General features: G+C 38.9%; 1 protein-coding gene across 1 annotated transcript in view; it reads right to left on the bottom strand.

Annotated features, from left to right (window-relative positions):
• luzp2 (leucine zipper protein 2) overlaps positions 1 to 10,713 on the bottom strand; it is a 129,104-nt gene extending 118,391 nt beyond the window's left edge. Inside the window, exon 1 of the mRNA XM_056256194.1 lies at positions 10,356 to 10,713. Within this exon, the coding sequence (XP_056112169.1) occupies positions 10,356 to 10,417 (62 nt within the window). The 5' untranslated portion in view covers positions 10,418 to 10,713. The remainder of the gene's footprint in view (positions 1 to 10,355) is intronic.
• Positions 10,714 to 12,969: the final 2,256 nt, after the last annotated feature.

The raw sequence follows: 12,969 nt of genomic DNA, 5'->3' as shown, positions 1-12,969 counted from the left end.
GGACCAAGTAAAAGAAGCAACACTCATTATTTTACTACTTCTTCCAGCGTGCGTGCAGTTGAGTTCTGTTGACAACTTTGCGTAGATCATAAAAAAACACTTACTGCGTTGCTCTGATTGGCTGTAGGTCTATCCAATTGAGTGCAGAGTTTTGTTTTTTTCCTGGTTCGGTTAAGACACGCCTCATAATCAAAGCCCTATGGAGCAGTATCAGACTCACATTCTAACTATAATGTAGCTTCGTCATACTCATATTCAAGGGCTAGTTCACCCCAAAATGAAAATTCTGTCATTAACAAAAGAAGGTCTTTTTGATTAAATCTGAGCTTTCTGTCCCTCCATGGACGCAACTACCACTTTGACGCTTCAAAAAGTTCATAAAAAAAATTGTAAAAGTAATCCATATGAATTGGTTTAGTCCAAATCAGAGATGAACAGATTGAATTTAGGGTTTTATTCACATATACACATTTATCAAGTCACACGTCAGTTGTGCTAAACGGAAACTCAAGCATTTTCGCTTATCGTGCGAGAACTAGGGATGCGAAGGCGAGGACATTTTCCCATTGGTTAAGCGACGTGTGACAACACCGGTAATACCGGTTTCCCTGTTTTCCACCATCTAGCTTTTAAATAGAATTACAATTCGGGGGCGGCAATTGCTTGAATGCTGGGTTGATTATTATCCTTAATGAAAAACACAACAACAAAACAGTATAAAATATTGCCAAATAGGTGCTTTTACATTTCGCTTTAGAACCAAATTTTCCGCCATCATCTTGTCAGTCAGCTCACCTCACTCTCGCCATGTGATAAATGAAATCGGACTCCTGCTGCTGATCTGTGCTGCAACTCTCGATTAGCTTGACACATTCAGTTTTTAAATTGAACTGTCTGTACTCTAACTAAACTAAATTATTTTTATTACTGTCAAAATGACGGTGGGGGGCAGTGCCACGACTATTGCAGCAAGCCTAGTGAGAACCAATGAGGTTCATTCTTGTGTTACGCAGCACGTTTGAGCTTCTGCAAGAACCAATGAGGTTCATTCTTGTGTTATGCAGCACGTTTGAGCTTCTGCAAGAACCAATGAGGTTCATTCTTGTGTTATGCAGCACGTTTGAGCTTCTGCACGAACCAATGAGGTTCATTCTTGTGTTATGCAGCACGTTTGAGCTTCTGCACGAACCAATGAGGTTCATTCTTGTGTTATGCAGCACGTTTGAGCTTCTACAAGAACCAACGAGGTTCATTCTCATGTGTCCAGCAGGTTCGGTTGAGCTTCTGTTTATGTTTGCTGATCAATCTGACCTCATCTGCATGTCTGTTTGTATAGCCTGCTAACCAATGTTGGACTTCAAAAATGAGAAGGCAAAGTTTGTATTTGATTTTGTCCGCACTATATGAAAGCCTTTCCTTTGACCAGAGAAAAACAATAGCAATAGCCTCCTCCAGTGAGTTATGTGTTGCTGTGTGTTCGCTGAGGTTGCTATATATTCTCTCAGACCAGCACCGCTCCCTATGTGGATACACATCTACCGACATACAGAACTGTAATGTTACTGATAAAAATGTGTTATATATCACACAAAATTTGAACCCGGGAACCTTTGCACTCACAGCAAAATCCAACAAACCTTTAAAGTGCAAGATATAAAGCTGATGTTATCAAATAAAAAAAATGTCACTAGCTCACTGGAGCATTTGAGTTCATCAGAAAGAAACGATGTCAACCACAACTCCATTAAATATGCTGTTAAACATATTGTAAATTCTTTGCATTTAGTTTCTCTTCATAGTATTAATAAACTGTTGACATTCCGATTTGACTTGGAAATTAGCAAAATGCCATAATAAAACCCCATCTCGAGATCACAAACTATTTATGTGTTAAAAGAGAATAAACGTATGTTTAAACACACATACTGTCCGTCTGGTATTTTTTCCTCGATGGCAAATGCTATAAAACAGAAGCCAGTTAGAACAGAACATGAATTTAACATCCTACAAATTACATTATGTGTGACTGTCCCAAACACTGCATAAAACAATGTTTATATGTCTTTTTTGTCTTTGTTCCAATGTAAATTTGTTCCACCATAGCGATGTTTATATGGTTTCTGGGTTAAATGCACATGGAACACATTTACATTATGCTTTGGACAATCAACATTCAACCAATACTATAATATGTTTGGATGTTTTACATAGCCTACTTTTAATGAAATGCAGGTGCTTTAATTAGTTTTATAATTGTCGTGGCAGAGCAAGGTTCTGTATATTGCTAATTTACTTTGTGACTGTTTGACAGCCTGCTCGGTTGCCATGGCGTTCTGATTACGGTATGCCTCTCGAATTTCAATTTTCACTCTCTGTCAAGACAAGAGCTCAGGACAACACCTCTCTCCACTAACCTCCAATCTACCCCCATCTGCATGCATACCCTCACACTTGTGACATTGTCTGTGCATTCAGAACATCTCAGGAGAATCTCGCTTTCTGATTGGCTTATCTCATCAAAGCCACCGTCCCACTTCAAACATCACACTTGCATAAAGAATATGGTTGATCCTACCGCAGTAAGTAAGTGCTAAAAAATGTTATATTCCTTATTAATGTATACTATGTAGGTCAAGCTAAATAGTAATGCCATATTTTACTTCATACATTAAAGCAATATTACAGATTCAAGTGAAGCTCCATCAACATGATTTGGTATAATGGTTAAAATAAGGTTATGGTCACTTTTGGAGGATTTTAAAGCATAAATGTGAAGCTTATTATTTTCTAAAAGCACTAACATCAAAGGGATAATTCAACCAAAAATGAAAATTTGCTGTTAACTTATTCACCCATCCAACACGTAGGTGTTTTTTTTTTTTTCAGAAGAACAGTAAAGAAAATTTTTAGCAAAAACGTGGTTCTTGGTGATTCGTATAATGCAAGTCAATGTTTGCCGTCACTTTGGGAGTAAAAAAAAAAAAAACATTCCTGTCATGACAACTCTGAGTGTTTGGCATGGTAATGGATATGACAACGTTGATATATTTGGTCTATACAGGTGGAGCTGGGGAAGGTGAAGTGTTTCTGAAGCTAAGGCAAATGCTAACCAAGTATTTGAAGGCTGAGCATGCAAGCTCATTGGCTACTGATACAGCAGGAACCAATCAGATGTGCCCTATAGATAACGATGCGATTACCTGCAATGAAACTCAGTGGTACACATTCAGTCAAGCCAGTCGTATGAAAATATTACGATATCTGCGGTAATCTGCAGTCTGTGCAAAAATACGAGATTTGAGGTGTTTTTCACTCGGCGGATCTTCAGCAATACCCGTCTTTCAATTAAATAACACCAAAGCCTTTTAAAGAAAATATGTTCTTAAGAAAATTGCACTGAAGATAAATTCTAAGAAGTTTGTAAGAATGTTCCAAAGAATTTTCTTAACTTCTTTCTTAAGATAATATTCATGAATCTGGCCCCAGTTTCTTGAACAAACTGATCATTTTGCTTTATAAGACCTCAACGAGTCGTCAGAAGCCACGGGTATCAATTTTGTTACGCCTCTATATGTTTTTTGACTCCAAGTGATGACAAATATTGACTTACGAATCACCAAGGACCACGGTTTCAGCTAAACATCATCTTTACTGTTCAGCTGAAGAAAAAAAAGCCACATACATCTTGGATGGCCTGAGTGTGAATAAATTAACAGCAAATTTTCATTTTCTTTCCTTTAATTGTTCTATTCTATTTTTACAGTTGCTTTAGTGCTTAAAGCATTACGTTGTCATGATGACGAAGTTTGAAATTGGATATAACTTTAAACAGAAGGTTATTTAGCAAGCATATTTCACACTATAATGAAGTTAACACACATAGGCCCGGTTTCACAGACAAGGCTCCGATTAAAGCAGCACTAAGTAGGAATTCTGTTTTTGTCAAACAGCGACCCCTAGAGTCGCTGTGGAGTACTTGTACTGTCGTGAATAGCACTCACGCAGAGATGGCTCGCACTCACGGCCGGATCCCCTCCCCCTGTACACCGGTACCTGTTCAGTAGGATGGACGCTGTAACGAGTGGAAATAAGGTATGGCCCCTTTAAGAGCTGCGCGCGCCCTGTTTAACTGTCGGCAGTCTGTATTGTATGTGCGCCTCGAACACCACATGTATACGGCGCCGGGTTATTTCTGTTTGATGCTCATTTTATCAGAATTTTATCAGATCTGTTTTTTGCCGTAAAGCAATTCGTTACCTCGCGAGACCTGATATCACACGATACTTCCCAACACTGAGGCCCGCCGGCCTAAAGTTGCAAGGGTGGTTTTGTGGCTCACAGGCACCAGGGGGGTGCGAGACGACCACCATTCAACACGAAATCAGTAATATAAACATTACAATGACTCCAAAGCTGTTCGGTTAAGGTAAAAAAGTTACTTAGTTCACCTTTAAGACAGGATTTGGCCTTAGTTCAATTAGGGCATTTAAGTAGCTTTTATAAATGTGCCTTAGGAAAAAAATATTACTGGTTGCATCTTGAGACAAAACATTGGCACTGACATATTTTAAGTTATGTTAATGCAAGATGCTATCAATTAGAACAACTCAAATATGTATTTTAGTCTAGACTGGCTTAAGCCTTGTCCGTGAATCTGGACAATATTGTGTAAGCCTTGTGGTTATGCAATTAAAACAGTGACAATTGGCCCCATTCACTTCCATTGTAAGTGTCCCACTGTAACCCAGATTTTTAAATAAATAAGTAAATAATGAAGAAGGGACAAGTCCAAATTCATTTTTATGGTAATTAGCATCATTGCAAAATTGTTGACTGAGCTTAACTTGCACTGAATATTCCTTTAATATACATAAATCATGCTCCTTCAGCAGGGTAAAACATGAATTAAACAATTTTCAAATTTTAATGCTAAAATGTAATCACAATTTCTAATAGAAATCTCCCAGTGCACATAACAGATGTGACCTGAGGAGAGAAAGAGGTCTGCAAGGTGGCTGCCATGCATCACGCAGGTGAGCACAGAATAATGTTGGACCTCTTCCATATACTACTCACGATGCCAAGCACTCTGGGCGCGGTCACGCATGGGCACCTCTGGATCTGCCAACAAATCTGTTCTATTCTCCAGCCTGGCACATGCTCTTCTCCACTCGGAGCGCAAGATATAGCCACGGCAGTTTCTTATTCTTTAGAATCTATCAGTGACATACACAGATTAAAGCGATTGCGTCAGGATGGATATTTTGAGAACATTTTTAGATTTCAGAGGTTTAACCCCCATGATGCTGCCGAGGAAGATAAGGGGGGGGGATGGGAGCAAAAGAAACATTTCTTCTCAAACCACTCAAAAAGTTTCAATCGCATGCAACTGGGTTAACCTGAATTAGAAACTACATTGTCTTAGTTTACCAGAGGAACGACGCACAAAGCAACATGTCATTCTCACTACTAAACAAATCGCACAAAAGACGAGACAAGCGCATGACCGTCCGTCACTCATCAGCATGTTGACTGCAAACCCTGCTAGAACACACTCGCAGACGAGAGCGACTCCTATCAAGGGAACAATCACGGTTGCCATGGCAAACATAAAGCATCATTCAAGGTCATTACTCACACAAAGCAAGAATAGAATATTTTATCGCATCCCAGTATCCAGAGCGCAAGGATATAAGCGGGAATGTTCAAGCCATTAAAACACAAGATTTATGGGTAATGATCGAGCACGGCTACGAGACATATGACCCCCTCCCACCAGCCACCGTGACATCGATCCACACCGCAATGAGTTTGTCTTCCCAGTCATTTTCCGACATGACACCGCTGCCTCCGAGGCTTTGCCTGATAAAAACAAAAGATGCAGGCTTCTGCAGGGGAGGAAAAAAGAGCACATGAGCAATTACATGACCCCTCCGCCAATCTTGATCTAGGTTTAAAATGGGAGTTCCCAACCTTTCGTCTTACATTTATACCTTGGCAAATGCTCTTTTCGACATTTCAGTAACTTCACTGGAGGCAAAGTTTTGGTAGAAGAGGCTGCCACGGTTCCCTACATCAAAGTTGGAGTCATCAGAGAGAGAGACTGCGATCCTGAGGGAGACTCTGCGGGCATGCGAGCAGAACTGAAAAGCACTGACAGTTGTAACAGTGAACTAAGCCACTTGAGCCGGGAAACCAAAACCCAGAGCCACAATATAGAGGATTTGATAAAGAGACGTTTAACAACTTACCCGAGCAGATGTGAAAACTTTTTACGGTCATATTCTGGAATTGATCATTCGAACAAAGGCATAAAAGAAAGTGTTAAAGGGGTAGGTCATTTAAAAAAAATGTCAATTGTCATCACTTAGGCTACTCACCCTTATTCATTTCATTTTGTGTAACACAAAAGACATTTTAAAATAACTCAATGATTTATAGTGTTCATACTGTATATAAAGTCATTGAGGTCCAGTGCTGTTTTGAACCCCACTGACTTTCATTAAAAGTACAAAAACATTCTTCAAAACATATTTTGTCTTTTATACAACAAAGGCATACAGGATTGATAATGAATAAATTATGACAATTGAATTCTCTGTTTTTTTTAGGTGAACATAAACTGTACAAAAGTTTAAGTTCTGAGAGGTTTTTAAATGTTTTTCAAAGAAGTTTCTTATGCTCACAAAGGCAGCATTTATTTGATTAAAAATACACTAAAAGCAGTAATATTGTGAAATATAACAATAAAAAAAGGTAACACTGTATTTTAAGGTGTCGTAGTTACACATTACATACTTACTAGGGTATTAACGGTAATTTATGCATAATTACAAGTAACTCTAAACCAAACCCTAACCCACATAGTTAATATTACTTGAGCAAGTACAATGTAACAACGTCACCTTAAAACAAAGTGTAACCAAAATATATTTTCATATCTCAATACATTTTAAATGATGCAAAGTTGACTTTTTAGCATCATAACTCCAGTCAGTGTCACATGATCCTTCAGAAATCATTATAATATGATGATTTGCTGCTCAAGTAACATTTCTTACTATTATCAGTGTTGAAAACAGCTGGGTTGCTTAATATTTTTATGGAAATCACAATATATAACTGTGCTGAATATAAGTTGAATGGTAGTGTGTGTGTGTGTGTGTGTGTGTGTGTGTGTGTGTGTGTGTGTGTGTGTGTGTGTGTGTGTGTGTGTGTGTGTGTGTGTGTGCACGCATGCATGTATATAAAGTGTACTTTTAAATATAAAGAAATTAATAGAGCTAATTGTGTTAATAGCTGTAAAACCTTTTTTTTTAAAAGAAAATAAATGACTCAGACCTGACACAATATTCACAAGGTACAAGATTTCTGTGAGAAGTGTGTGGCCTTGTATGAATGCATAAAAAATTCTGAACCATACAGTGATGTATTACCAAAGCAATGATGTATGGAGTGTAACACGCACACACAGCAATGCTTATGCAAACCTACGGGGGTGAAAATTTATACATGCAGGAATAGTCATTTTCTTTTACCGTCTGAGATTTACTATGTTTTATGAGTGTGTGGCAAGGTCATGGTTACCCTTTCAAATGAAGTTCCCAATTCATTCATCAGCCATAGCCTGACCTATTCATCATCCAAGTACACAGGCATGCCACGCACATGTAGCGGTGGAAGAATTCAATTACTTCAAACAAGCAACACCTCATTTCATCTATAGCCATTTTTGCGCTACTTAAGAGGCTCTGATGAAATCGCTCAGTACAGTTCTGTTTGGAATAGGTTTCCCCAAACATCAAATGCTTATGCAGCATAATGTAATCATCTCTCTGTATAAAATGCTGAATAGTACAGCTTTGCTGATTTATACATGTGTAGTTCAATACACTTGTCTGTTGAGCTTTGCAGACCAGTAAGCAGAATTGATGAAATGTTGGTGTAAATTGTGAGAAAGCGGTTTTGCTGTTGGCATGAGAGCGGTTTACTGCTGAGCAGGGATTCTGGATATCTAAATGAGAGCCGCGCAAACATATTTTACAACCATGTTTTTCACCAAAGTATCTGAAGGAAGTCGTTTAAAAATTTAAGGAAACATCAAAAAAAAAAAATTGCTCTACGCTCTTAAAATTTTAAAAAAAAAAAATGTCTATACTTCTTATATCTAGCATTCATTCCCACTTATAATGAGTTCTATGTAACGGTCTCTTCTACATGTTTTATGCACTACAAAACTCTTTAATTCTTGATATGCGATTTTATGGGCCATTTCTCTCCGAGTCCATGATCTTTGAAAAGGTAAAACTGGGCAAAAGTGACAGACTCATCTTCATCTTATACCTATAAATAATGTGCTAGATTAGTTAGTACAGCAACAAAACTGAATATGATGTTATATAAACACAAAAATCCCCAAAAGAACAGCAGTCAAGTATCACCAAAGACAACTGATGATCTTAATGATGCTCAGTCTGAGGGAAATCAAGGGAAATTAGGGCAAGTGTTATTTTTTACACCACTTGAGTCATTATGTTGCTGTTTTTCTGCTTCACTGCACTGTATCTCAATGGTTGAGTGTGTGACCTTGTGCCAAATGTCTGGTCCCCCATGCAAGTGGCTTCAGATAAAAGTGTCTTCTATATGAATAAATGTAATGTAACCGCAAGTAATAGAGTCTGGAAATGTAAAAGGAATATGTATCAGAAATGTTTTAGTACAAAAAGATTTCTCTGTACAGTAAACACAGACATCATCATCCAGTGTGACTTTCAATGCAGTCGCATCTGGGTTTGTATAGAAAGATTCATCTCCAGATTTGAAAAGGTAATGCCAAATGTGTGTTTGACATTGTCCTAATGAGAATCTGGAGATGTGACTCACAGACACTGGCCTTGATAAATGTCTTGCATTAAGAAAAAGCAAGTGAGATTAATTTCTCTTCACGTTATAAAACGACCACATTAACATACTTTATTCAGGCTACGCCTTTGATTTAAGCGTTTAATGTTTAAGTCTGAATAATAAACTTTGATCAGAGAAGTACATGCTATGGTTCTCATTTAAAACAAACACAAGAAACGCCACTAATTTTAACAGGGGAAAAAAAAACTATGTATAAATGTTACAATAAAAACACGGTAAATGTAAGTTGGCTTACAACATATGATGAGAAATTATATTATAATATTAAAATCAGAAAATATGACGATGCAAAACATTAAAATAAATTTTTTTAAATTATTTATAACATTTTGTTACTTTTATAAACGTAATGAAAATACTTGTGTTCTGGCTGTAATATGGGCTATATCTTGTAATGGATGGTTATAATTGTATCTATCTATCTATCTATCTATCTATCTATCTATCTATCTATCTATCTATCTATCTATCGATCACAAAGTTGTTCAAGTAGCTTGGTATATTAACATTATATCAGTTATCAAAATATATGGTTATGAACTGCAAAACATCCAGGCACCAAAAGGCCATACCATTCCAACAGAATGCTGGATATCTGGCAAGCACATCTGCCAGTTTTTGTTTAATAAATTATGTTTGTACAATAACGGTTACATACTAGTGGTAAAGTGTGTGTGTGTACAAAAACAATAACTATATCAATGTGTGTATTGCAAGCATGTGTACTCGAGGGCCACTCCCTGGACAAGTCTAAAGGGCAGAAGTATTTGCAGAACAAATAAGATATTAATACGCGGTTTAATTCACCCAAAAAGAGCATAAAGAACACCCCACACAGATGACAAAGTCAATGTTCAAATCTTGGCTGAATGCTCACTGACCTTCCCCGTGCTCTGGGTTCAGAGAGGAAGAGCCACAGCTTTATCAGTAGTTAAATTAATGATCAATCCTTTAAAACTCCCTGACTCTGCAAGACTCCTCCTGGCTTTGCCTTTCTTCTCCCTTTATTCCTCATCTCAGATTCTTCCCCTCACTGCGTAACACACACACACTTGCACGTTCTGCAATTGCACAGGCATCCCAAAGCTCTGACCGCCACAAAACTTGCTCCTTCCCATTAGCCACGAGCCCCTGCCACATTCCCTCAGTCCGTGTGCCAGAAAGCCACCGTCTCGGTTTTGTCTGCAGCACAAGCCAAGCCCAGAGCAGACGCAGGAAAAAGTTGAGCTGTTAAGCATCTTTCCCCTCGCTCTCCGTGCCGTCTCAATCACTGTGCTTCTCTCCTCGCAGGGTTTTAAGCACAGACAGAGGCTTTAACAGTAGCAGACATCACTGTGGTTGTCAAAGATGAACATAATCAGCTATTGTGTCCGCGACAGACAGACCGGTGTGTGTGAAGGATAACGCCGGAGATGTAAATCTGCTCTTACCTGCTGTTGAAGCTTAAAGCAGGAAGGAGGAACAGGAGGTAAACGGCTCCGATGAATTTCATTGCTTTGTCTTGCTCTCATGCACTCGGTTTCTCTTTGCCCCTTTTTCTCTCGATCGCTCGCTTTTCCCTTCTCCCTTTCTCTCTCCCTCTCCTCACTGGCTCGCTCACGCGTTCTCTCTCTCTTTCTTTCTTTCTGTGGTGCGCACACACACGCGTTAACGCAGGCACGCGCGGCACGGCAGACAGATGCAACGCTGCAAGCGGTCTGTGAATGTGGAAGTGTGGGGCTCTTCGGCTTCAAATAGCAGGGACAGGGAGACGGACGGATTTATTAATGGACAGAAACTAGGGTGCCGGGGCGGAGGGGGGATCCGGAGAGGAAGACTGGAGAATGATTTGAGGTGGTGAGGTGATGTCAGCATCAATACAGCCAGTGGCTCCCTGTCTTTCTCTTCTGCGTTCCAGTGCGAGATGAATACCTGCTGGTTTGTCCCACATGATAGCCATCTGTCTTGGGACGGGGCAGGGCGATTATCTGGGCTAGAGGAGAGCAGGGTTGCTCCGCAAAGACCAAATTAATCAATTTTCGTGGAGATTACACTTTGATGGCAGGGTTCATTAGTTTGACATTTTGTTCTCTGTTGTCCGTCAAAGTAATTGATGAGACATTTCCCCGCTCACCGTCTCATATTGTGAGATTAAGAGGGTAAACCGATGATGATAAATTTAATAGTCACACAAGTCACTTCGCTTTACCTTTCTGCCGTGCTGCATTTGAGGTCTCCATTCGCCTTCTCAAAACAGGTGTTCAGATTCTGGACAGAAGGAAACAAAAGAAAGGTAGCCTATATGAAAATTTCAACATCAAACTAAATTATGAAATTATCAATCAGTCACCATGAGATGAAAATTCACTCAATCTATTTTCTAAATGCATATTATCTTATTGTGAACGATTCATCCATGCATATTTCTTTTTTTTATTTTTTTTGACAAGAGGTAAACCAGACTCCTCCAATCATTTTATCTGCTTAAACCCCACCCCTTTTTATTTTTTTCTTACAATTGACTGCAAGCTCTCATTCAGCTCGCATGCCTGTATCCAATCAACAACTAATGGATAGAACCAATTCCAGACCTACATTTTTTTTACTTGGCTACATTTCACTTGGATGTAGCCTACATTACAATTCGTAAAGAAATATCTGTCACTATTACATCACAACTTTAAAATACTTTGTCTAAAAGTGAAGAAATTAGTTGATTTTACCATAAAAACACTGGTTTGTTTGAGCACCCTGACCAGCCCGACACAGTAACACTTGTGATAACAACATCCAAAGGCATGTTTCAGGTGGGACAATCGGTCCAAATCCAACCAATTCATAGTTTTCGCGTGACGTCACACCCTTACAGGAACACGCCCTCCTGGAGGACAAACCGAGGGCTGAATTCAGAACCGCATACTAGCATACAATTTCTGCCATAGAAAGATGTGGTAAAAGTAGTGCAAGTATAGTATAATAGTGTGGTTCCGAATTCAGCAAAGGCAGTGATATAAAAGATCAAATTCAATACACAACCTTATTGATGATGCATACTATGTACAGGCAAGCAGATGAATCCAGAATATAAATGCAACACAGTTTCTCAAGCATTTTTCTATTGAAAATCATTATAAAGAAAAAGCTTAACCATTATAATGCGTTGCGTTCATATTCTGCAAGACTGTATATAGTATGCATCATCAATAATGTGTATACTGAATTTGATCATTTAAAATCACTTTTAGTGCATTTAGTTTTAGTCCATTAAAGGGGTCATATAATGGTACGTGCACTTTTACAAGTTGATTGTACTGAAATGTGTGTTGGCAGTGCCTGTACACAACCATCATATAATGATCAAAATCCATCCAGTGTTTTTGTTTTAATCTCCTTATACGTTTTCCCGTCTCAAATCGAGCCGTTCGACGGACGCCCCTCCCGCGATTGTTGATAGACAGCAGCGTTTCAACACAGACCCGCCCAGAGCTAGCTGTCATCAAAGTCCGTCATTGTTGATACGCTGGAGCAGAATGGCGTCTAAGCGATTGTGTTGTTCTGTTCTTGGGTGCAATAACGAACACAGCAGTCATTTTGATGTTCCTAAATCCGAACCGCTGAAGACGCAGTGGTTGAGTTTGTTTTCGAAGGGAATATTCCCCACGAGCAACGTCAATGCGTTCATGTTTGCACGAATCATTTCTCATCAGACTGCTTTATAAACGAGGGTCAGTATAAAGCTGGTTTTGCTAAGAAGCTGCTCATGAAAAAAGAATCGGTAACAACTATTCGTGCTGCACCTCCAGAAGAAGTGAGTGTAAAGTTTTATTAACCTTTATATTAATCTTTGCAAATCGTGAAAAAAAAGTTGTTCAGGACCATTAAATGTAAGTCTGTAACATCAATCTGTCAATGAACTAACGTATACATCAGTAAACACATAGCGTTCGTATCTCACTACTCTACCCTGCCAGTATATACAAAAATAGATCAAAGTGACATTACGTTAACCAACCATTCAGAAACGTCCTGTTCGAGCCTTAATTGTCGAACTTCTTCGGACCGTCA

The sequence above is a fragment of the Rhinichthys klamathensis genome, unplaced genomic scaffold (assembly GCF_029890125.1).
Source record: "Rhinichthys klamathensis goyatoka isolate OS25496 unplaced genomic scaffold, OSU_Roscu_1.1 h1tg000005l_1, whole genome shotgun sequence".
Taxonomy (NCBI): domain Eukaryota; kingdom Metazoa; phylum Chordata; class Actinopteri; order Cypriniformes; family Leuciscidae; genus Rhinichthys; species Rhinichthys klamathensis.
This window is presented reverse-complemented; position numbering and strand designations above follow the sequence as displayed.